The sequence below is a fragment of the Fukomys damarensis genome, unplaced genomic scaffold (genome assembly GCF_012274545.1).
Source record: "Fukomys damarensis isolate Sample0158 unplaced genomic scaffold, DMR_v1.0_HiC HiC_scaffold_14, whole genome shotgun sequence".
In the NCBI taxonomy this organism is placed as follows: Eukaryota; Metazoa; Chordata; class Mammalia; order Rodentia; family Bathyergidae; genus Fukomys; species Fukomys damarensis.
This window is the reverse complement of record NW_022900926.1, coordinates 53,696,632-53,722,572: the sequence shown is the minus strand read 5'-3', so window position 1 is coordinate 53,722,572 and position 25,941 is coordinate 53,696,632. Positions and strand designations below refer to the sequence as shown.

The following is a 25,941-nucleotide window of genomic DNA, read 5'->3' as shown; positions in this document are numbered from 1 at the left end:
AAAGAGAAAGAAGAGAGAGAGAGAGAGAGAGAGAGAGAGAGAGAGAGAGAGAGAGAGAGAGAACAAGTAATGAACCCAGGGTATGTTTGGGTTTTTTTGAGGGCACTCTGGCTCCATAGAACTTAGTACATTTCCAGAAAAAATAGGGCACATATGGCCCTGTGCAGTAGTTTACATCAGTGACAGACATTTTGCATGAAGTTTACAGGCATATTGAGCTCATAGTACTCTATTTCAAAAGTTACTACTTTTATTGTAATTCATAAATAACCTTATAGAATGTTAGTCTTCCAATTCAGGTTGACAGAAGAAATAAATAAATTTAACAGTCTGTTACTTTGCTTTCATATACTATTTTTAGTAGTTTTATGGTGAAACATATATTGAGTAAGTAAGAGTAAACTGTATGAGATTTAATTTCTCCATTAATTTAGTTTTATTTGCTTGCTGTTTCAAGTAGAAAATTGTTTATGTAATGTATTTTATACTTTCCTATATAAACTGAGTTCCCCTTTCCCCCACAATGTTCTAACAAATAGTTTGCATAGATTAAATCATTCATCTTCAGTAGCCACCATCTGACAGATTTCAAGTATTGTGCTCCAGGTTACATAGCTTAAAAATCAAATAACCTCCACTACACACTGTGTATGATGCATGTACAATCACAGGGCCAAAGGGATCGTGGACTGAAATCATGAACCAAAACAAACCCTTCCTCCTTTAAAATTAATATCAGTCAGGTAGTCGCAGAATGAAAAGCTAACTAATGCATACAGTTTTATATATATATTTATACACATACATACATACATACATACACACACATACAGAAAAAAAGATGTAGTATACATAGAGTTTCGGTCTATCTACAGTTCTAGGCCTTCACTAGAAATCTTGGAACATAGCCACCATGCATAAGCTATATTTAACTTTATTTATTGATATACAATAAGTGTACATATATTTTTATTAGATCTTAAGGGTTTATAAAAGTGAAAACATTTAAAGTCAAACACTTCAAGAATTCTTTTCAGACAATCCTTCATACATGCTGTGAAGACTTCCAGTGGCTTGAAATAGATCTGTTCTTAGTCTGTAGCTTTCCAATGTTATACAGTCCCACTGAATTATTATTGATGCCATCTTGAAGCAGTATTTCAAGTTATATTTCTTGAGACAATTTGCTGATCCTTTTGACTGGTGATTTGGTGGGAATTACGATGGACATATTTCTTAAGATTTCCCTAATGCATGGAATTTTATTTTAAGAAAATGTAGGCTCATTTTAGAGTAGCAGAAAGGAAGACATAAACTTATTTTAAATTAATTCTTTCTTTACATGAGTTCAAACTCCACTGTTTAGAAATTTTGCAAAACTAGCTCAGAAGAATGTGAAGGGTTAATGCTTATAAAACCTTTGAATTTCTGTCAGTTGTGCTATGTAAATTCATCTTACTTAAAATTTGCATATTTACACTGTATATTATCTCATGCTTCTCCTAATTGAGCATTTGATGCATTTATCTTTTTTTCGTACTGTGAACAATATTGAGAAATTCTGGGTGGGCGAGTCATTATCTTTCATATTTTAGGAAGCAAAAGATTCTTGGTTTATAATGAATATGATGCAGTAGGAAGCCTTAATTATTTTATTTGCTTCCCGTGTGACAGAAATGCATGGGAGTTTGCTTCTTTTCCCTCCCTGTTACCCCTTTAATTTCCCCCAGTATCTAATGTTTTATTAATTCCCCTTTTGCTAGAAATCATACCCACATTCCCAAAGGTAGGAGAAGCCTAATTTTGTTTGGCAGCAGAGTTTTAAGAAACTTTTCAGAAAGCTGTAGTTGGTCCAATTTCCAGGTAGCCATGTGGCTAGGTCATTAGTATGGGCTTATTCTGCTTTGATTTTCAGACCATAAGTGTGTAACTTTTTCTTCATGTGCTCATACAAAAATTTTATTTGAGCATGTACTGTGCTAAGCAGTTTATTAAGGCTCCATCTAATAGAGATTTTTGTTAAGCTAGAAATAGAATTCAATCATTACCTTTCTAAGATAAAAGAAGTACAAGCTATGTTATCAGTGAAGCACGAGAATCTAAGGAATCAAACAAAGGCGGTCCCAGAGAAAAAAATCATCCTACTAAAAAGGAAATTACTAGCCAGAGAGAAAGGGACGTGCAAGGCAGAGAAAGAAGAGTAGTATAAAGGCCATTGAGCACCTGCTGTATGTTCAGTGGGGGATTTGGCAGTGAACAAAATAGTGGCCCTTGTTTTGTTCATTCACGGAGCTTATTTAATGTGGGAGAATGTAAATGGAAAGGACTTACACTCAAAAATAATATACTATATGATATTTCAGAAGCTAACAAAATAGGATCAGTTCTCTGAAAAAAAATGCTATCTGAAATCTTTCAAGTAAACCATTAGCTGTACTTTACAAGTGTCTTATGCCGAGGGGAGTACAGAGGAGATGGATGAGAGTGTTCGCCCAGCCAGGGCAGCCTCTTCACAGTGCGTTTCCTGTGGGGAAGTAGACAGTTTGTAGGAAAGGTGGCAGGAGCCATGAGGAGGACTCTAAGCTAGCATCCTGAACAAGAAGACTCATAGTGGTCTAAGAGTTGTTCACCTCAATTGTTTATATAATTTAAAACTATAAAAAGCTAAACTGCTTTCCCTACTTTCTTTCTGGTTGCTTGAGATCAATCTATTATTCTTTTGAATAAACCTCTGTAAGGTTTTTCCCAACTTTGGGTAGTTGGTCTTAAATTCATTTTCGTAGATCTCATCCAGTTTTGCTGTTTTTTGTTTTAATTAAATAAAATAGAAAATCACACAATAAGTTACACAAAGTAAGAAAACAAATTGTTTTATGAAGTATGTGTCTGTAGTGAGTTGGAATATGAACTGTTTATCTTGCATTCAGATAAATTGGATCAAACATTTTTCTCCTCTTTGGTGAAATTTACATGACTGCAAGTAAACATTTCCTGGGCAAAATTTTCACTTTTGATTATTTAGGATTGTCCTGTAGATTACCCCAGAGTCGATGTGCTGGACTGAGATGGCAGGAGTCTGTATCCCGTTCTAGTTGTACACCCACAGAGGCATATGCTTTGGACAAGTTATTTGACAAGCTTGTGAATTTCAGTGTTTTGCATCTAAAAAGAGAGTTGATTGAGGCCAGCTTTTATGTTCCCTCCCAGCTAAGATTCAGGACTTCAAAAGCATTTAGGTATTTAAAAATGAATTGTGTTTAAGTTGATGAATGTTTGCACAGAACTCTGTTATCAATTCAGCAAAGTAGTACTAGGAGTTTTATTTTTTAAGCCTGAAGTTGTAGATGGATAGACACATACACAGATTATCACCTCATAATCTTAATTGCTAATTGTTGATGTCTCCCCCAAAGAGCATGGTTCACTACATGCAAAACAGATCCTCTGAATGAAATAATGATCATAAAAGGTCAAAAATACAGGCTGAAACAAGGAACTGTTGGTGCTGGGGATTTCAGTCCCTATTGTGGACACTGTTATGTAGGCTACTTGCCACAAACGTGAGGAAGGCATGAGTGCTACAGAGAATGCTTGGGAGGAAGAGACATGTCTATCCCTGTTGCTCATTTCCATTCATTGAGTCTTCATATGTTATTGTGTTCACTTACTGCTTTGTGAGATGCCAGGGTGATAGAAAGTATCTTCCAGGTGCCTATTACTACTGGCAGTAGGGAATATCAAGTACTGAGGGATTCTGTCTCGACTCCTCTGATACTTGAAGGATGCCTAGAAACATAATACAGCATATATAAATAACAGCATTCTTTTTCTCTAAGAGCTCACCTGTATTCTGAGATAGTAGCAATTAAACTGAGCTAAGAATAACAAAATAGTACATGCTACAAATGAAGTTAAAATTCTCAAAGAGCTCTCTACTTGTAGCTATGCTTCTTACGAAGGACAGTGTACAATGTAGCAAAGTACACAAAGTGAAATAGAGCCTGGACTTGGGGAAAAGCTGACAGATGCCAGAAATGACCAAAAGTAGGTCACTGAACTGTAAAAGGTGGGATGTTAACCTGGCCAGGCAAGGCAGGGGCTTATGGTGAATAGCTATGCTTCTTATGAAGCACAGAACCATGTAGCCATTGGAAAGACAGAGCTGCTAGCAGCCCCATTTGGGGCATTGTTAAGCAGTTCTGTTGACACATGAATACATTTCATATGATTATCATAAAATTGTGGCTTGGAAATTGAGCAGTCATGGTGTTGCATTTCAGACTTCACATTTATAATAAGCTGTAATAAAGTAAACATTTTAAATGGATATAAGAATAGGCATTACTTGCAAGCACAAATGTATGTTCAATTGAAGTGCTTTTGAAGCTCAATTTAACAAAGCAAACAAATTTCCTGGCATTATTAACATAATTGTTCTCACTCTTGGATTTTGATGTCTAAAAAGTTATTTAAGCAAAAAACAAGTTGCTAAAAAACAAAACCAGCAAAAGGAAATACAACTAAGAATGAGTTATTTTTCTTTTATCATCTCTGATGAGAGATTGAAAAATTCAGATTCACTTCACTCTGCCACTTCCCCTCACTTGCATTACCATTGCTAGCCTGCATAACTCAGATTTCATGTTTCATGATTAATTGGTGTTAAAATCAAACATTTGCTCTACCCTCAGTAGGTTCTTAAGTAGGGTTGCACAAAACTCATCTGCTAGTGACATTTTAGGCTATAGGATATTTAAAATAGGGATTTCCTCCCTCCCACCATTACCACCTTTTATAAAGCTGGAAACAGACTAGAACATTAATTTCTCACCAGGGTAAGGAAAGCATGATGGTCTAAATTTAACACCAGTTAGGCGGTAGGATTTGAAAGACTGTTTTCCCTTAAGTAGTTCAAAAGCAGAAATGGCAATGACTGGTAACATCTGAAGTGTGTTGGTGCGACAGGTTAAAGATAGTTTATAACAACTGAACATAGAATGGTGCTTTGAGGTGGTCATTGTTCTTTCTGTGGCAACAGAGCAAACCAAGGAAATGATGTATGCTCAGCTTATGTTATAATCCTCTGTAGGGTTCTGTGGTTTTGAATACCCTCATGGAACATCCCAAATGTCCTTCCTGTGTCATCATGACTGCAGTATATCTTCCCGTAGCAAGTGTGGTACTGCCACAACAGCCCACTTCAGTGGAAGCCACAAGAGCTCAGTGCCACAAGCACTTGCCTAAAAGTCGACAAAGATTCAGTCAACATTGGCAAAATTAGAGGAGACAGGGTCTTGCTAAGTTGTCCAGGCTGGGCTTGAACTTGTGACCCTTCTGTCTCAGCCTCCCAGAATTTTGGGATTATAGGTATTTGTCATTACTATGCCTGGCTTGATATAATATTTTTATTTTTATTTTTATTTTTATTTTTTATTTATTTATTTTTTGGTACCAGGGATCAAACTCAGGTCCTTGTGCTTTTGAGCCAGGCAGCGGAACCACTGAGCTAAATCCCCGGCCAATATATTATTTTTAATAAGTAGCAAGATTATGCTGCATACTTTCTAGAGTAAAAGTGAACAGCCACCTACCTTAATCATCCTTAGACTCAGTTTCATGTACCCTGAAAATAATTTTCCAGCAAATAATATACATCGCCAGCTACTTTATTTAGAATACTATAGATCCTCTGAAAGCTTCATAAGAGTAGTTGAGCTGAGCACAGTGGTACAGGCCTGTAATCTTAGCACTTGGCTTTTATCAGTTGTCCCTCCCTTTGTCCATCTGTGTCTGTATCTATGTCTGTCCCTCCCTCTCCCTCCCTGTCCCCATCCCCTGCCTTCTCCCTCTCCCTCTCTGTCTCTTGGATTTTCTTTTGCTCATGTAATTTTGGTTGTTGTTCTTTATTCTCCTTGGGAGACATTCCTTTTGTCCTCACCAGGACAGACTACAACAAACACTTAAGGGAATAGGCAATTGGTTATTTCTAAATGAAGAAATTTTTGGATAATAACATGAATTTAACATACATGCAGAATTCTGTGCAAAGACCCATCCCCCCTTTAAAAACTTTTATTACTACATGTTTGCAGTAAATATTGACTACATTTCATCATGGAGAGTTGATGTATGCACATCTTAACTCTTTTTTGTATCCCCCACCTTTTAAGTTTGAAAATAAAAGCAGATAAATCAGTTACTAGGACAAAGAACACCCTGTCACTGGGGCCTGCTAAAGATTTAAATAGCATCGATCATCATCTAAATATTTTATTAGTTACTCAACTTAAAAGCACTTTCTCTTTATTTCACAAACCTGGCTTAGGACATTTTGTCTCCTCTACTTTTTTCTTACTCACATTTGAGATTTTTCCTACATCATATATCCTGTCTTCTTTCTGGACCTCCTCTATGTAGTATTGGTCAATACATGGCATTTGAAGCTCATGGGTTGGTTGGTTTTTTCTCATATACAGCTCAAGTTTTTTATCATTCTCATTTTAGAATATTATGTTTCATTGAATTCAACATTACTTTCTGGAGTCCACATATCTTTTTACAGTGACTGCAAAGGGGACTTCATTGATTCAGATTCATTAACTCTAGTTTAGCTATTATTTAGTCATTTTCTTGGGGTTTGGGGGATGAGGGTTGAATGCAAGGCTTTCACATTGAGCTGCATCACAGCCTTTTTTTTTTCTTCTTCTTCCTCTTCTCAACAAAGTCTTGCTAAGTTGTTCAGGCAAGACAACTTGCAATCTCCTGCCTCTGACTCCCAGAGTGCTGGGGTTACAGGCATGTACCACCATACCCAACTGGTAATTTCTTGTTTGTTTTTATTGTGCCTCCTAAGTGGTGTGCCTCCACTGCTGGACCATACCCCCAGCCCATATAGTTTCTTGAGTAGGAGCAAACAACAAAATTTTCCTTTTTTCTAGCATGTTGAAACTTATTTCCTAGAGCTAGTATAATGTAGAGCTCTAGATCTAAATACAAGCTTGAAAGAATTATTTCTGATCCTTAATTTCACTATTATGGAAAGGATAACAATGAATGTAAAGTATCTTCTTGTATCACAAATATTTAATAAATGTTCTTTTCTCATGAAGGGAAAAATCTTAGTCAAAATTAAAAATAAATATATCCGGGGCTAGGAATTTAGCTCAGTGATTCCACCGCCTACCTCACAAACTCAAGGTCCTGAGTTCGATCCCCAGTACCAAAAGCAAACAGACTTAAAATAAATATATCTGATGAAATATCTTGGCTAATAACTTCAAATTAGTTTTGAATACAAGTCACCAAAATAGTGAATTTGCTATTTTCCCTGGCTTTATTCTAACTTAATATATGAATGGTCACATGCACAGGAATTAATAAAGATAATTGGGGAGGGAAGAACACTTTAGTACTTGAATATTTCAGAAAAAAGTAATTTGATGATTACCAGGTTTTCTGTGTAGAGTTTCTACTCCAAAATATTTAATATTAGGAAAGGATCTTAAGGTATGTTTTGAAAAGAAATTATTTTAGGAAGATACTTATGGAGTGTGACCATTGGTACAGATAATTTATTTTAATCATTTTTAGACTTTCAAAATCTTTTGCATGAGTTTTGATATCCTCAGTATCTGGAGCTGATGAGGTAGATTTATTTATGTAAATCCATCATAAATTTCTTTCCTCGAGAACATGAAGAAACAAAATGGAACCCTATGACGTTGTGCCTTTTTCTCTTTGTATTTGTGCAGTACTTTATCAACAACTCCATGTTCATAACAAAGAGTAAAAATTGATTCTAAATGACTGATTAGACATATATGAAGAGCAGACCACAGCTTCTGTGGTCAGGTGTCAGTGAGAGTCTACACTAACTTCAGGTTTAGATTTGTGAGAAAGGAAGCCTCATTTTCTCAATCCTAATCACCATTGAGAACACTTTTACTAAACTAAGGAGTTCTGTGTAAAAGTCAGGTGAGTATTGTGGGCTTTGTTGCCTGTTAGTGCTACTAAACCAAACTGAGCCATTTTAAAGGCTGGCTTATTCTAGTAGATTAAAAGAGAAGAACCTCAGCATTATTGTTGGTTTGTAAATGCCAGGCTGAATAGGAAGAAGTGAAGTCTTCATTTATCATAGAAGCATTTTGGTTTACTGCATCAAACATGATTACCTAATGTTTATTTTATTTTATTTTAGTTAGGAATTTGTTACTGTCAGAAGTGGGTAGACTATCAAATTAATATATTACTTTGCAAATTATTTGGATTGCTTGCACAGCAGACACCTTAAGAATGAGCAAAATTAGATAAGCCTATCTTTTAACTGTAAAGAATAAAAAGTGTATCACATTTTATCCTCATGTTAATGGAAGATCATGAAACTTTCCTTGGCTGGGTATTGGTTTTATGATCTCAAACATGCAATGAATGAGGGAACTATTTTTAATTCTTAGCATGCTTAGTACCAAACAGGCAGTGAGCCAATATATTGTGCCATTGAATTTGGGACTGTACTAAGCCATTACTGTTACTTCACTTTGCCTGACAGAGGTACCTGTTCCTCCACAGGACCTTTTCTTTTGCTAGTCATTGCTATGGGAAGGTCGGTCATTCAGTCCAGTAATGGCTTCTCATTTGGTGTAGAAACCAAACAAAAGCCTTGCAGCTGTGAAATGCAGCCCATTTTTAAATTAACCTATTGTAAATCCTTAATGATTGAGAAATTCTGCAATTTGCTATGATTTGTGGCTTGTGCTACATCTAGAATAGCAAACAGCAGAGATGATACATGTCATAATGATATGCATTTGGCAAGTGAAGGAATAGAAACAATAGATATTGTGCTTGGTTCAGGTCAATATGACAGGCTCTCTGCTCTTAATCACATATCATTTTATCTCAGGCGTATAGACTGTCCCAAATGAGAAGTAATTGAAAATAATTACTTAAATTGCTGTTTATTATGTAATAAGTAAAATTGTTCATAAGCATAGTCTGTCTTTGCCTCCTATAATACTTTTTCAACCTAGAGCTAGATACCTAGGCAAAAAGAGGCTACAGTTTTTGGTTTATGAAGGCCTATAATTTGAATTTTGATAATAAAATGAATTAAGTGTCTTTATTCTGATTACTTAAACTCTCTGGTTTCAGTTTCTACATCTAAAAAACTCATTGAATTCAGTACAGATTAAATTGGATACTATATCAGAGAACCTAGCAGCAATTTAGTGTTTCTCCACTACTGACTATTGACCCCTGATTGAATTACTTAACTCTTCTGTGCCTCTTTCTTTATATGTAAAATGGGAATGCTATTAATACCTACTTTCTAGGGTGTGGATTAAAAAATTAACTTGTGTAAAGCATTTAGAGCAGTACTCTGCATCAACTAAGTGTTCAGTAATTCATTCTGGTTGACATAATCGATACTCAACAAATAATTTATGGGTAATATAAAGGAGAGGTATAAGGTACACTAAGACAGTTTATAAGAGCTAGAAACATAAGTGGGGGCTGTGTTATTCATTCTTTTGGGGTTTAGATACATGAGTTTAGACAGACATGCACATAACATAGCTACCACTGACATAAATATACAAAATAATTCCAGCACCCCCCAAAATTTCCCACATGCCACTTCCAACAGCTGGACCCAGTAATCTCTTTTATTTCTGTAATTTTTGCCTTTACCAGATGTCTTATAAATAAAATCATGTACTCCATAACTTTTACAGGCCAGTTACTTTAATTTAGCACAATGTGTTTGATATTTGTCCATGTTATATTAATAGTTTATCACTAGTTCTATTTCTGGGAATTACTTCATTGTATGGCTAGTCCATAATTTATCTTATTCACCAGTTGAAGGACATTTGGATTGTTTACAGTTTTAAATGATAATAAATAAAACTAATACAAGCTTTTATAATTCAGATTTTTATTGAATTTATGTTTTAATTTCTCTTAGATAATACCTAAAAGTGAGATTGATGGCTCTTATGATAGGTATATGTTTAACTTTATAAAGAAACTACCAAATTGTTTTTCAAAAGTAGTTATATCATTTTACACTTCTGGCAATGTATGAGAGATCAGTTGCTTTGCATGTTGTTAGTACTTAATATTGTCAGTGTCTCATTGTGATTTTTTTAATGAAAAAATAAAATTTCATAAAATAGTAAAAATATTTACATTTCCCTAATGTCTATGGACATATGAAATATGAGCATATTTTCATGTGTTTTTTTGCTATATATGTATCTTTGGTGTAGTGTCTACTTAGATTTTTGGCCCACCCTCACCACCAAGTTAGGTCTGAGTGTGTTGCCCAGGATAGTCTCCAACTCTTGAGTTCAGGTGATTATCCTACCTCAGCCTACCAAGTAAGTATCTGAGATTATAGGTCTGTTTTCATTTAGTTTTAATTTTTCTATATTCTAGATATAAATTCTTTTTTGGGATAAGTGATTTGAAAATATTTTATCCAAGTTTTTCTTTTTCACTCTTTGAATTATCTTCAGAGAGCATATTTTCAATTCTGATGCAATTTATCAGGTTTTTTATTTTTATTAGTACATGCTTAATACATAGTGATTACATTAATCTTGAGGAGTTGGTGCGTGTATATGACACATCTTGATTTCTTTTACATCCTCTTCCCCTCTTTCCCTTCCACCCTCCTACTATCTCTTGGTCCCTTTCCCAGAAGATCTTTCTCCCTGTTTCCTATTATCTGTCTTTTATTTTGGTCTTTAATTTATTTATGCTTCGGGTTTTCCATATAAGAGAAACTATGTGATATTTAAGCTTGTGCATCTGATTTATTTCACTTAACATTGTGGTTTCAAGTTGCATCCTTTTTTTTTACAAAGGACTCTAGCTTGTTCTTCTATATAGCAGAATAGTACTCCATTGTCTATAAATGCCACATTTTTTTTGTCCATTCAGTTGTTCTGGACATATAGGCTGCTTCCAAGATTTAGCTATTATGAATTGTGCTGCTGTAAACATTGGTATGCATGTGTCACTGTATTATGATATCTTTAATTCTTTCAGGAAGGTATCCATATTTTTATTTTATAGATTGAGGTTTTAGTGTTATCTCTAAGAAATCTTGTCTAACCTTAGGTCACAAAGATTTTCTGTTTTTTTTTCTGCTTTCCATTTTCAGTTAAATTTTGTATAAGGTGGATGATATGGGTTGAATTACCTGTTCTGTATATGAATGTCCAGTTGTTCCAACACTTTTGAAAAGATTGCCTTTATTTGTTGCATTGCCTCTGTGCCTGTGCAAGAGTGTTGATTTTCTATTTCTAGATTTGTTTCTAAACTCTCTGATCCATATCTCTTATCACACTCACTATAATGTAGTTTTATGTCAAGTTTTCAGGTCAATGTCACTTCTCCAACTTTGTGCCTTTTCAAAATCATTTTGATTATTCCAGTTTCTTTGGCTTTCCTAAGAATCAAATTGTGAGTATCTATTAAAATTATTTTTCGAGTTTTGCTTGTGATTATGTTAAATCTGTAGGTCACACAGTGTATCTTAACAATATTGATATCTTAACAGTATTGAACTTCCTATCCATGAGTATAGAATATCTCTCCATTTTTTTAGGTTTTCTAATTTTTTTTCTTTCATTTTTATTTTGTGTTGTCAGCACATAGATGTGACAGTTTTAGATTTGTATGTATGTACATCATGCTTTTAGTTGTTACTGTTATTATCATTTAATTTCCAGTGTGCCAGACCTTATAATTGCTGTTGGAATGTGACATGACATAGCATTGCACAAGGAAACAGATTACATTTGAGAGTTTGCTGTTCCACTTTCTAGGTCTTTGACTTTGTGTGAGGTATTTTAACTAAACTTTCTTTGGTCTCCATGTCTGTAAAAGAACTCTAATAAAATTCCCACATCATAAGATTATGGTTCAAATTAAAGGAGATACCCAAATTCATAATGTATGACATACTAAGTATCCAGTGAATAATTTACTTTTATTCATATTAAAATGAATTATACATTGTAAAAAAATGATTGATGTTACCTGCCTCCCCCAAAAAAGAGGGGAGGTGCCTGTGAAGAAATTTTCCTTTATCTTTCCATTTCCTCTCCCTGTTCTTCGTTGTCAAAGGGGGAAATGCTACCTTTAAATACCACGGTAGCAAAGACTTATAGTGCCATCACCTCCACCTTAGGCACTATGTAGTAGAAAGTCCAAATATATGTCATTCATGTGGCAAAGAAAGCTGTTTAAGCCTTAGAACATTTTTGCTTTATTTTGTTTTGTAGGAAAAAAGAATGGAAGGAGAAAAGGAGGTAGAAAAAGATTTAGAGACAGTTCTGGCTTACTGTACTTGGGGATCATTTTACTAATCGGTTGATAAACTAGGGCTCATGATTCCCTTGAATTTAGTAATTATCACCCCTGAGGTGCTACTCTAGACCACGTACTGTGACAGTGGAAGATCATTGAGGTGTTTGTAGGTTAGTGGTTATTATGGGTTTTGTCTAGTTGATCCCCCCAGAGCTTCATGTGTTTATAGGTGGGGATTTTCAGAGGTGGCTGGATCTAGGGTATGTGATGCCGGGATTAAGGATATATAATTTCTAAATTAGTGTACTGATTGGTTTAGCATAGTTCTGGGTGTGGATAATGGAAAAGCCCACCATCTGTGTAGGTGGCACCACTCAAAGGGCAGGTAGCCTGGATGGATATAAAAGGACAGAAAAAAGGCAGGCTTGCTGCTGCTTCTTCACTGCTTTGCTGCCTTCTGCCTGCTTAAGAATTGTTTCTCCTCTGTTATGCCCCTCTGCCATGACATCCTGCCTTGGAGCTAGTCACCTGTGGACTGAAACCTCTGCAAACTGAGCTAAAATAAAGCTTTTCCCCTTTAACTTTGAGTGTCCGGTATTTTGTTTCAGTGATGAGTTAGGTAACTAAGACAGTGCTGTAGATCAAAGTGAATGAAATTATTGTGATAGGAATTCTCATTCTGTGCCCTGATACGGTTTCAGCTCCCTAAGCAACAGTTTTCTACTACTATAAGTTGATTTCCGTTAAGTCCTAGACATAAACCTATGTACAGGTTTAGGGACTAGGACCCGGGAATGGAGGAATGAAAAGAATTTTAAGACAACAGTTTATCATACTTCTATTCATGTTGCCTCTGACGTAGCACACCTAATCCAAAACAAATATGTATCAGTTCTGTTTATTAAGTAGATGAGAGTCAGACAACTATGTATGTCCTGACAAACCAGCATGTGTTAAGCACTGTATAACTTCTCAAACCTGGAAATCATATTGGATACCAACAACCTCATGCCCTGGTCCACATTAGTTTTTCATGAAGTACTTTTTTTTTAATTCGGTAAGTTTATTGCTACATTTTAAGTATACATTATGATCACATGCATCATTGGGATTTTGTACCTGTACACAGTCTATCTTGATTCTCATTTTTTCCCCTTTCCCTATCTCTCCCTTCCACTCCTCTGTTCCGTCCCTATTTATAAAAAAAGCTTTGTTTCCATTTTTCCCTTCTTTTCTCATGTTTTTTTCTTTCCCTTTTTTCCTTTCCCTTAGCCCCCCCTTCTCCCCCCTCCCTTCTCCTTTGGATCTTTTCTTCCTATTTCATGTTTTTTATTATATATTTTGATGCTCATTTATACTTTCAGTTTCTCACACCAGAGAAATTATTTGGTATTTACCATGTGTGCCCTATTTATTTCACTTAAGAATATGGTCTCAGTGTGCCTCCATTTAGATATAAATGTCTCCAGTTTATCATTATTTGGGGCTGAGTAGTACTCCATTTTATTTTTTTTAAACCCCACATCTTTATCCAGTCACCAATTGTTGGGCATTTTGGCTGTTTCCAAGATTTAGCTATGACAAACTGTGCCACTATAAACATGGGTATGCATATATCTCTGTGGTATAATGTTTTAAGTTCTTTTGAAAAGATACCCAGCAGGGAAATAGCTGGGTCAAATGGGACCTCTAATCCTAGTTTTTTCAGGAATCTCCATACTGATTTCCAAAGTGGTTGCATCAGTCTGCACTCCCACCAGCAGTGGAGAAGGTTTCCTTTTTCCCCACAGCCCTGCCACCATTTATTATTGGTTGATTTCTTGATAGCAGCCATTCTTTCTGAAGTAAATGGAATCTCAGTGTTGTTTTCATTTTCATCTCTCAAATGACCAGTGATGTTGAATATTTTTTCATATGTTTATTTATTGTTTCTACTTCATCTGAGAAATGTCTGTTCATTTCAGATATCCATTTTTGGATTGGGTCTTTAAATTTGGGGGGGGTCTGATTTTTAAGAAGTTCTTTATATGTTTTAGATAGTAGACTTCTGTCTGACAAGCAGCTGGTAAAAAGTTCTTTTCCATGTTGTGCGATGTCTCTTCACTTTGTTGGTGGTTTCTCTTGCTATGCAAAAGCTTTTTAATAAGATGAGATCCAAGTTGTTGATTCTTTGTGCTAGTCCACATGCAACTGAGAGTTTGTTCATAAAGTCTTTTCCTACGTCAGGGTCTTCAAGAGCAATCAAAGGGATATTAGAAAATGCAAAGACATCCCTTGCTCCTGCGTAGGAAGAACCAATATAGTAAAAATGGACATGCTTCCAAAATGGCTATATAGATTCGGTCCAATCCTGATTGAAATACCAAAAGCATATTTCACAGAACTAGGAAAAACAATCCAAAAATTCATTTGGAACCAGAAGAGACCTAGAATAGCAAAAGCAATTCTAGGCAACAAAAACAAGGCGGGGGTATCATAATCCCCAACTTGAAACTCTACTATAAAGATATTATGATAAAAACAGCATGGTACTGGCAAAGAAACAAACCTGGGGATCAGTGGAACAGATTAGAAGATGCAGAAACAACTCTAGACATGTTCAGCTACCTCATCTTTGACAGAGGAGCTAAACACCTTCACTGGGGGAAAGGGAGCCAGCCTCTTTAATAAATGGTGCTGGAAAAACTGGGTTTCAACTTGCCAAAGATTAAAACTAGACCTGTATCTCTCACCATGTACCAAAAACTAAAATCAAAATGGATCAAAGATATAAATATTAAAACAGTATTTTGTTTTTGTTTTGGTACTGGGGATCGAACTCAGGTCGTCGTGCTTGCGAGGCAGGCCACCGAACCACTGAGCTAAATCCCCAGCCCAAAACAGTATTTTTTAAAATCAAAATCACTGCCCCAAACTTAGTTTGCAAATATATGTTATCTAAACAAATGTGGTATTGAAACTAGTCTGAGGGACTGTTCATTTGTATGATTGCATGGTATCCGTTACATATCATTGTGTTTCCCTAAAAATTTAAAGTAGCCATGGTGTCTCTGTGAGTTTGCTGCAGTTCCCCAGGGTTCCTCGTTGCACAGCTTGAGAACTGTGGGTTTAAAACTTTGTACCAAGTTTTTTTTTAAATCTCACATTTAAATGATTATTTCTTCTTATTTTTGTACCTGTATATTAGAAACCAACCTGTTGTTTATTATCTTAAGTGAAACATAGTTTATTTTAGGATTTTTTTTTTATTATCAAAAATTCCAAAAGCCAAACATGTAAGGTAGAAACTTTGGAAGGTACAACAAAACACAGAAAGGAAAATAAGTCATTCCTAATTCTACCATCCACCAGGAACCACTCATGTTCTCGTGGATTTGTCCGTTTATTTTATACGAAGACATCATATTTTGAAGAATAACTGTGACCAGCTGCTGGTTTTATTGGAAGGTAGTAACTTGTACTTTCAAGTGGATTTTACACTACTCTGGAGATGTGACTTGTCTGTAATAGCTTCAGCATAAATAAGGTGCAATTAGGCCTACTTCCTTTTTAATTGGCTACTTGTATTACTTTAATGTAGATTAAAGGACTTAAAGGCCTCACCATTCACGGAGGAGAAATTTCCCTGCTGTGTTTCTGCCCTAGCAAATGCAAAATGTTTCACTTAAAGTAGTTTTTCCTTTAGTGGCACAAAAAATGGCTCATAGTGGTGGAGCTTTTTTTAAATGGTAGGTCTAGCACATTTTTTTAGAAGTTAACTTATGAAGTGTTTTATTTCCTCCAGTAAATAGATGCATTTTTTAAAAAGTAATCATATCGTGACCCTCCTGTAATGTAGTGGTTCTAAATGATTTTTTTTTAATCTAGTAATTCAGGGTTTAGCTGTTCATTTTGTTGAAATGACCCAAAGAAGATTTATTCCTTTGCATTTCTGGTTTGTTGTTTTAATTTCTCAGCTTTCATAAGTACTTAGAAATGAAATTATTTGCATGAAAGCAAGATTTTTTAAAGTTCATTTACATAAGATATGCTTCTAAAAATCCACTTTCTGTTGCATTATCGAGATTTGAGTTTGAATTATCTAAAGTAGAGTTATAACTTAAGAAAAGAAAAAACTACCCACCTTAGTTTGACTCCAGACAGCTGCTCACAAAAGGGGGCTGGAAACATTTAAGAACAAATCTGTAAGCTCATCCCTCCACTTTGTCTCTCTCTTCTTTTAACCTTCTTTCTGTCTCCCTCCAGTCCTTTCAATAGTAATTTTAAATTTTGACCAAAACAAGTGGTCACAATAATTATTATAGCCTGGACTATTGAAGAGGAATTTTGTTCTTTTAAAAAAATCCCTTTAAAGGTACCATGAAAAAGAGTTTAAAAGACATAGTAGTCACTTGAGAGTTCCCAATGGCTAAGATTGGAACAACCTGAGCAACAAAACAAATGTAGTGTTTTATTATAAACCAAAGAATAAGATAAATAGCTATGAGTCCATACTGATAAAAACAATAAATAAAAGCAAAGAGATACATTTTCTTTACAGAAGTCTGGGAAATAAATGTACAAGGAATGAATAGAGTAGATAATTTCATTGAAACACTATAGTAGTAATTGATACAATCAAGATTCATGGATAAATGCTAAAATTAATGATTGAAACCTTGAGAAATTAGAAAGGAAAAAATAATAGTAATTTTGCAGTAGCAAAAACTGCCAAACACCTCACCACTGTAACAAGTAATCAGAAGTTAACATCACCAACAGCACTCCCAGACATATCACAATGAGATGAGAGAGCTTCCCTCCAAACCCATAGCCTTACTGGGTCTTATAATGAGCCAATGTCTGAAAATCCTGAACTGAGTAATATTGCACATATCTCTAACTAGTACTCTTCAAAGGGATCAAAGAAAATCTGAGAGAGTATCAGATTGGAAAAGACTAAGGACATATAGCAGTTAAAAGCAATGCAGGTTTTTGGATTGAGTCTTAGACATTAGTGAAAAAACAGATAAGTCTGGGAAAAAAAAAGCTTATAGTTTGGTTTTAATTGTGTTGTACCAATGTTAGTTATTTTAGAGTTGATAAATATGATATGTGAAATAACAGAGGAAGCTGGGTAAGAGGTAATACAGAAACTACTCTCTTTACAACTTTTCTGTCAGTCTAAAAATTAGTCAAAATTATGTTAAAAAAAAGATCACTTTGGTGGCTTTCTCATTGTCAGGATATTTGTTGTTTGAAAGTATCTTCATAGCAGATTATTTCAAAGAAACTACCCTCTCCCAGGCCTCTGTACACTCTCTCTCTTAAAAGAAAAAAATAGATGAAGCAAGGTATGGGAGCACATACCTGGCAGGCCGAGGCAAGAAGATCCCAAGTTCCTGCTCAGTCTGGGTAACTTAGCAAAGCCTTGTCTCAGGTAAAAAAGACAAAGGAATATAGCTAAGTGTGACAGTCCTGGGTGTAATCCCTCGTAGCATCCCCAAAATAAAGATAAGCCCTTGATAACAAAATTTAACTCTTGCAGAGCAAGGGCAGTAATCGTAGAGGCTCCTGTCCCACCCTGAGAAACTGAAACAGGTCTTTGCCTACTTTGTGCAGATCAATTCAGCTGTTCTTCCACTTAGATTTTAAAAATTTCTCTTTGCTAATTTAAAAAATGTAGATTACTAGGTTGGGTTTCACCCAGCAGTCTCTTAACCTTGTATTATTAATAGAATCATATAGGATAAATACGTTAATATCCATCTCAGTAAGATGGAGACAGTAGAAAAAACTTTCTATGTAAAGTATTCTGCTCTTTACCCTTTTTTTTAAAAAAAATACAGATTTATTAATCTAAAGTAATTGTGTGTACAGATGTGTAACTCTGATTTATAAACATTTTACTGTTTTTACTTTAAAGCTTTCATTAACCCAAACTAGGTGAAGAGAGTTAATTATATGAGGTCAATGGGTCTTGTTTTAGTAAATAACAGTATGTAATTGTCTATGGATGAGAATTGTCATAGTAACAAATTAAAATATGGTAACTAAAATTAATTTCCTCCCCATATGCCAATCATTCTCTTTGTCTGACCAGTACTGAAAGCTGTCTTATTTTGTGTATATAAGGGAAATGCTTTTATCAGTTAAATATATTTTACCAACTAACCAAGTGAGTACTTCACAGTGTGTCTGCCTTGGGAATACAACTGGTGCAATCCATGAAGAATGATGTGCTGTTATTGAACACAGAAATGAAGTTAAGTTAGTAGTGGCAGGTGCATGCATTTTCTGGAAAGCTCTGTTTCCCAGATTGTTAGTGCTTGGCCAAGCAGATACGCAGATAGTTAATAATACTGCTTAATTGCTGTAGTCAGATGGAGCAACACATAATTTATAGCAATGCTGAAACTGAACACAAAAATGATAAAATATATAATAAAGACTTAACCACAGTTGCTGGCCAATAAAAGTACAGACTGCACAGTGTTTACTAGCAAGCCCCATTCTTATGAAGTGCATATATAATTTTCCTGACAGCTGTTTTCAAAGTGTACCTTTTCACGATAGCATGGTTTCTTCAGTGAATTTAGTTTTTTGTTTTTTTAACAGAAAACTGAACACTGTTTCTTGCTAAAAGAAAATACACATAAGTGAAAAGACATTTGATGATCACAAATTAGAAGACTTAATATTGTTAAACTATCCATATCTCCTAAAGCAATTTATAGATCCAGTGTATTCTCTACCAGAATCTATTCCAGTGTTTTGGTTTTTTTTCTGTTGTGTTTTGTTTTGTTTTGCTTTGTTTTTTTTAAGACAGGATCTCACTATATATAGTTCAGGCTGCCCTTGAACTTACTGTGTGACCCAGACTGTCCTTGAACCTGCAGCAGTCCTTCCTGCCTCAGCCTCTTAAGTGCTGAGATTACAGGCATGGGCCACCATGCCTGACCCCAGTGGTATTTTTTTTGCAGAAATAGAAAAGTTCTGGGCTGGGGATTTAGCTCAGTGGTTCTGCTGCCTGCCTCACAAGCATAAGGGCCTGAGTTCAATCCCCGGTACCGAAAAAAAAAAAAAGAAAGAGAAAAGTTCCTAGAATGCATATGGAATCTCATGGGACACCAGTAGTAGAGAGATAACAATATTGGAGGCCTCATACTTCCTACTGATTTCAAAACATACAGTGAAGCAACAGTAACTCAGCATAATTAATTTCTTTTTTTTTTTCAGCTTTGAGTTTATTGGTACATTTTAGGGATACAGTACAGTTACATTCATTGTTGGGATCTTGTACCAGCATAATTAATTTCTGGCAGAAAGATAGATGGATCATTAGACCAGAATAGAGAGCCAAGAGATAAATTTTTGCATTTATTAATTTTCCAGAAGTATACCAAGATTATACAGTGAAGAAGGATAGACTCTTCAGTAAATTGTGGTAGGAAAACTTGGATGTTCATATGCAAGAAAATAAAGTTGGACTCTGAGTTTAACCATATAAAAAAATAAACTTAAGAAATGTATTGAAAACTGAAATGTAAGACTTTCGACTGTTAAACTCCTATGAAGGTAAACACATTGGGAAACTGTTTTGGACATAAGATTTGGCAATGCTTTCTTTAGTGTGACACGAAAATTATAGACAAGAAGGCTAGATTGACAAAAGGGACTGCATCAAACTTCAAAACTGCTGCTCATCAAAAGAAAAAAGTGTAAAAAAAAAAACCTATGGAATGGAAAAAGAATAATTGCAAATCATATGTCAAGGTATGAATTTAACAAACTGCTATAACTCAGCAATAAAACGTTTTGATTAAAATAGAGCATGGTATTTGAGTAGACATTTCTCCAAAGAAGATACAGAAAATACACCACCAATGAGCGCACGAAAAGATGCTTAAAATCAGTAGTCATTAGAGAAATGCAGATCAGAGCCACAATGAGGTGTCACCTGACATCCATCAGGATGGGCATTATCAAGGAAAAGAAAATAACAAATGTTGGTGAGGAAGCAGAAAAGTTACAATCCTTTGTGCATTGGTGGTGGGAATGTGAAATGGTGATGACATTTTTGCAACCTAGAAGTTTCTCAAAAATTAGAAGTTGAATTACTACGAATCTGCAATTCCACGTGTGAATATAAATCCGAAAGAATTAAAATGAGGATCTCACAGAGATATTTGCACACCCACATTCATCATAGCATTATCCACAATAACCAAGAGATAGAAGCAACCCAGATGCCCAGTGACAGAGAATGGCTAAAGAAAGTGTGATGTGTACATGTGCTGGAATACTGTGTAGCCTTTCAAAAGAACTGCTGCCATATATTACAATATGAATAAACCTTGAAGACATACTAAGTGAAATAGAAATAGATTCTACTCATTTGAAATATCTAAAGTAGTAAAGATCGTAGAAGCAGAAAGTAGGTGATTACCACAGCCTGGTTAGCGGGGAGAGTTAGTGCTTAGTGGGTACACAGTTGTAGTGTTGCAGACAAAAAACTCTTAGAGATTTGTTGCATGACGGTATTGATATACTTAACACCACTGAACTGTATGCTTAAAAATTGCTACTGCAGTCAATCTTTTATCATATTTTTTAAAAAAGAAATCTTTCCTTACCTACTTTCATATTCAATTACCAGTTTTACTCATTGCCCACTATGTGCCAGGCACTTTATTATTCTTCCAGTGACCTAGTAAATTTAAAACCCCTTTTTTCATTTTAGTAGTTAGAAATGGATGCTTTGAAAGATTTAAAAATTTACTCCTGTTAAATGCTTCATATTGTATAACACAAATACAGTTGCCTAGGAGAACGAGTTGCCCAATTCTTGGATATAAATAATGAATCAAAAGTAAAAAGATGAATCTCTAATAAGCAAAGCAGGAGAGTTGAGGCTAGAATAATGTATAGTTGAGAATAAATTTTGCCAACATCACATTTTTGGGGTACACCTAGTTCTAGAACAACTGAATGTATTAAACCTGTTAATTTGTTGAAAATGCAAACAGTGAAATCAAATGTAATACTCATTAAAGGAAAAATAATACAATTTGGAAGTTTTTATGAAGACACGCATTGCCTAATTTGTGAATTGAAAGTGTCTTTTAAAATTTTGCTTCCCTTCATATTCCTAGGTGGTAGCGAATATGTGGGTAGAAAGATGAGAGCATTTCAAATAATGCTAATGAAGTTAAATGATTGCAATCTACCATATTGTGAGGAAAAGTTGTTAGCTATGAAAGAAGAGGACAGAATTAAAATATTACCATGACTGGCATTTGATTTGAAAACTGCAAAGATAAGCTGAGGCTCGTATTTATGAAAACCATCCTCACAGCCCAATGGAATATCTTTTAAAAGGTTCTGTAGTTACTATGGATACTTATTAGCTTTGATAGAGTAAATTGTAATCCATATTCAATCATCTGATGTGAAGAAGCCATGAAACTCACCAGCTAAAGTCAAAGTGGTAACTTCATCTTTGAATTCATACTTGCTTGGAAGCAGGAAAGGTACGCAGCCTAATGATTAGGTTTTGGGTTATCACTGCTTGAAAAGCAAAATATTTAGGATGCACATTGCTCGAATTTGATCCTGGTGTTTACTTTTTAATGTGCACCTTTTTCTTTTAACCAATAAAGGAAATTGCTTAGAGTTTGACATGGGATTTTGGTTGTTGAGGCCTTTCCGAAAGTTGATGAAACCTAAACAGTACACCCAATTTCTGACAGCCACGGAAACAGACAATATTGAAAGCATTGGTCCCCATAGTAACATATTTGCATTTGGCTTAGCTTCTTTTAATTGCTATATATTGACAGCAGTGTTCACGACTGTGTAAAATTTTGGATAAATGAGCATGTGTACAAGAGAGTGCACACCATATCTTCAGGCTTGATCAGCACTTCAGATGACACAGGACTCTGCATGAAGTTACTCAGGTGTTTTTGGCATCTCCTAATGTGTCTGTCAAAGTGGCAGCAAAAAGCCTTTCAAATGATTTAAATATTTCCCTCAATTCTCTTTTAAAACAGGTGACAAAAGAGCTAAAACAGTATGACAACAAAATTATAGAATGTAAATTTGAGAACAACAGCTGGATCTTCATGAGACAGAGGACAGACAAAAGTTTTCCTAATGCATACAACACTGCTATGGGTGAGTATGACAATCTACTGGTGCTTATTACTTTTTTTTTTTTTTTTGAGACAGGATCTCACTATGTAGTTGAAACTGACTTGGAACTCACTGTGTAGCCCAGGCTGGTCTCGAATTTACAGTGATCCTCCTGCCTCAGCCTCCCGAGTGCTGGGATTACAGGTGTGTGCCACCACACCCAGCTAAGGTTCTTATTACATTGAAAAAACAAAAGTTATGATGTTAGAACCAAGATGTGCTGCCTGTGCTATCTTGCATGGTGTGGCCTAGAGTCATTTGGACATCATCCTTGTTTGTCTAGAAAAATGTCTGTGAGATCTATTCCTTGTTTAGCTCCTGTCAGCTTTAAGTTCCCCTCTCCAAACCTGTGGCCTATGTCATTCACCCAGAAGAGAAGTTTAAAGGGTAGGACACTAGGCTGTATACAAGTTGAATTTATTGAACAACAACAAAAGCCATGATAATTTCAGATCTATTCAAAACTATAAAAACCATTGTTTGCCAGATGGTAAAAAAACAAATTTAGCAGGGGAAAGTGTAATTTCTAGCTCCTAAAATAGCTTTACAAATAATGGAGAACAAAGTAAATGAAAACCATTAAACCCACAAAAAAAAAATCTATTTATGCTATCTGTCATTCAGTATGTTCTTTGAGTACAATCTGAATACTTTGGGAACCCAAGATTTTTAAGTTTTTTTCATGAGGAACAAAACAAATTAACTGAAGTTTATAAGGTACACTTAGCAGTAGAAGTTGTTGCTCTAAATTGTGTTTAGTAGAGTTGAAAAAAAATAACTAAGGTTAAAGGTTAAGAGAATTGTATACTTTTAAAGTACTTGTTTAAGCGACTATGATGATGATAATGATGTTATTTTAAGCTCCTATGAAAATGTAGGAATCACCAGTCCAGGTTTTACAATTTTAAAGTTATTATTATACATTTAGGGGCGTATATTGGAAGAAGCACCCATTTTGAGACAAAATGAGTTCAATTCAGAAGTAGGAATGATTAAGCCAGTATCTTTTTTTCTAAAACCAAGTAAGTAAATAAAATGAAATTGGTTAGTTCTCAACTTTGATCACTCAAGAAAAGATGCTCTCCGGGCCGTGGATTTAGCTCAGTAGTGTCACTGCTTGCCTTGCAAGCTCAAGGACCCGAGTTCAATACCCAGCACCAAAGAAGAAAAAGAAAAGATGCTTTCCCTTCTTTCTTTTCCCCTCCCCCTCCCAAAGGAATAAATACGAGAAAAGGAAAAAACAGAAACAAAGTCTTTGTAGAGAGGGAGGTGTGGAGGGGTTAAAGGGAGGAGAGGGGAATGGGGAAAAAAATAAGAACCAAGATACATAATATACAGGTACAAATTCCCAATGAATGTCTTTATATTGTATATCTAAAATGTACCAATAAACTGAATGAATTAAAAATATGAAAAAAGATGATTTATTACATAATTTTATTTAAAAAATCTTACCTGAAAGAAGATATTAGGATAAAATAATATGTTCCTTCAGCTATACTGGAACCTTTCTAGTCCCTAGGAATAGTGGTTTATAGCATGTTGCATGTTTCAGAGTGGACTTCTTTCTGAGAAAGAGATTGACAGACCATGTAGCGTACTTTTCTGTAGAGGTTTTAGTAGAATGTAGACTACATTGCAATGCCCTGTGCTAGAGGGATAGAAATCCGAGAGTAAAGACATGTTTACACTCCAAATATTGAAAGTTTTGGTTTAAAGTTTGTACTACAGTAAAGAGTAGTCACTAGAAACACTTATTTGGGGATCAAGAAAGGGAAATTGGTTTAGTCATATGATCCAGTCATTGAAAATAATGTTCAGCTTATTTGGATGGAAACCTTTCTCATATGCCTGTGTGAGTTCACCATCCTAATTAACTCTCAATACCTGCCTTCATCCACAGCTGTGTGTAATAGCATCTCAAATCCTGTCACAAAGGAGATGCTGTTTGAGTTCATCGACAGATGTACTGCAGCTTCTCAAGGACAGAAGCGAAAGCATCACTTGGACCCTGACACAGAACTCATGCCACCACCACCTCCCAAGCGGCCACACCCTTCAACCTAATGCCTGCCTCTGACTGGAGGGTCAAGAGGAAAGATGAGTAAGAAAAATGCTGTTGCCCCATTTTTGCAGCCAGAGAAATTCAAAAATGAGTGTGGCTTGACATCTTTATACATTGTGAATTTTTTTAAGACAGGTATTGTAGCCAGCCTGTATATATTTGATTCATCTGTTTCCTCAGTGCTACAATACCTCTTGGATTTAAACATTTTATTTATATCTGAGAAACTCAGCCTTACCTTGTGGAATATTAAGATTGAAATGTCCAAAGGTTTAAATAAGATTGAAATCAATGAAAAAGAGGCCTTGTTTATATTAGAATAATCTTTACATTTAATTTATAAAGTTAGTAATCTGGAACTGTGAGCACATAAAACACTTGTCATTTTCAGAAGTTGAATCTCAACTTTGGCAATCTTTTCTTTTAAAAATTTAGGCAGTGGCATCAAAAGTTCTGTTATTTATCATGGATTCCTCACATTTCTAAAGTTCCTATATTCAAAAAACAAATGCTAAGTACTGTACTATATTAAACAACTTGGTCTGGTTTGTATCATTATAAGAAGGGTTTTTTTGGAAAAAGTAAAAAAGGTAAAACTCCATTTTTGTGAATTGCATTGTTTTTTTGAAAAATATTTTGACTTTTTATCTGCATCTATTGTTTGAACTACAGTATCAGTTATCCAGTTTGTTCATTCTGGCAGTGGTTTGAGTTACTTCATGGAACTTAGATATACACCACCAGGTCACTTATACGTCGTTCTCCTGGGAGAGTTTTCTTTTTTTAAATGCGGAGTTATTTCTGCTTTACCGCAGTGGTATCAGCACATTGTAAGTTACATTAAAATACACAACTCACTGTGATCTATGGGAGCAATATCAAATACAGATGATGTTGTGTTCGTTCCCTCAAACGAAACAGCAAAGGAAATGCCGGGTGACTCCTTTGATTAGAAAGTAATGTCAGTGGAATAGAAAGCTGTCACTAGAAAATGCACTCCCACTGCTATATAAATGTTGAGGTGAAGCAGAGGCATTTATAGGAAGTAAACATCAAGGAAATCAAGATGTTTACGTTCAAAGCTAGTATTCTATCTACACTCTAAGGATGTTACTGCATTGGTATTTCTGAATTTCAAAATGATTACTAATAGACAGTGGGTTTACAGGGCAGCAAATTGATCATCTACCATCGTTGAGAAATTATGTTCTGATGTTTGTGAAGGAACTCAGAATTAACTGGCTAGAGGCTAATGTATTTATTTTTAGAAGTATAGGTTTTAAGTATATTTAAGACAAATTTTCGGGCCGGGATTTAGCTCAGCGGTTCGCTGGCCTGCCTTGCAAGCGCAAAGACCCGAGTTCAATCCCCGGTACCAA

At 35.2% G+C, this 25,941-nt stretch overlaps 1 protein-coding gene across 1 annotated transcript in view; it reads left to right on the top strand.

Annotated features, from left to right (window-relative positions):
* Rngtt (RNA guanylyltransferase and 5'-phosphatase) overlaps nucleotides 1-25,878 on the top strand; it is a 265,607-nt gene extending 239,729 nt beyond the window's left edge. Inside the window, exons 15-16 of the mRNA XM_010633261.3 lie at nucleotides 22,356-22,479; nucleotides 24,401-25,878. Of these exons, the coding sequence (XP_010631563.1) occupies nucleotides 22,356-22,479; nucleotides 24,401-24,564 (288 nt within the window). The 3' untranslated portion in view covers nucleotides 24,565-25,878. The remainder of the gene's footprint in view (nucleotides 1-22,355; nucleotides 22,480-24,400) is intronic.
* Nucleotides 25,879-25,941: the final 63 nt, after the last annotated feature.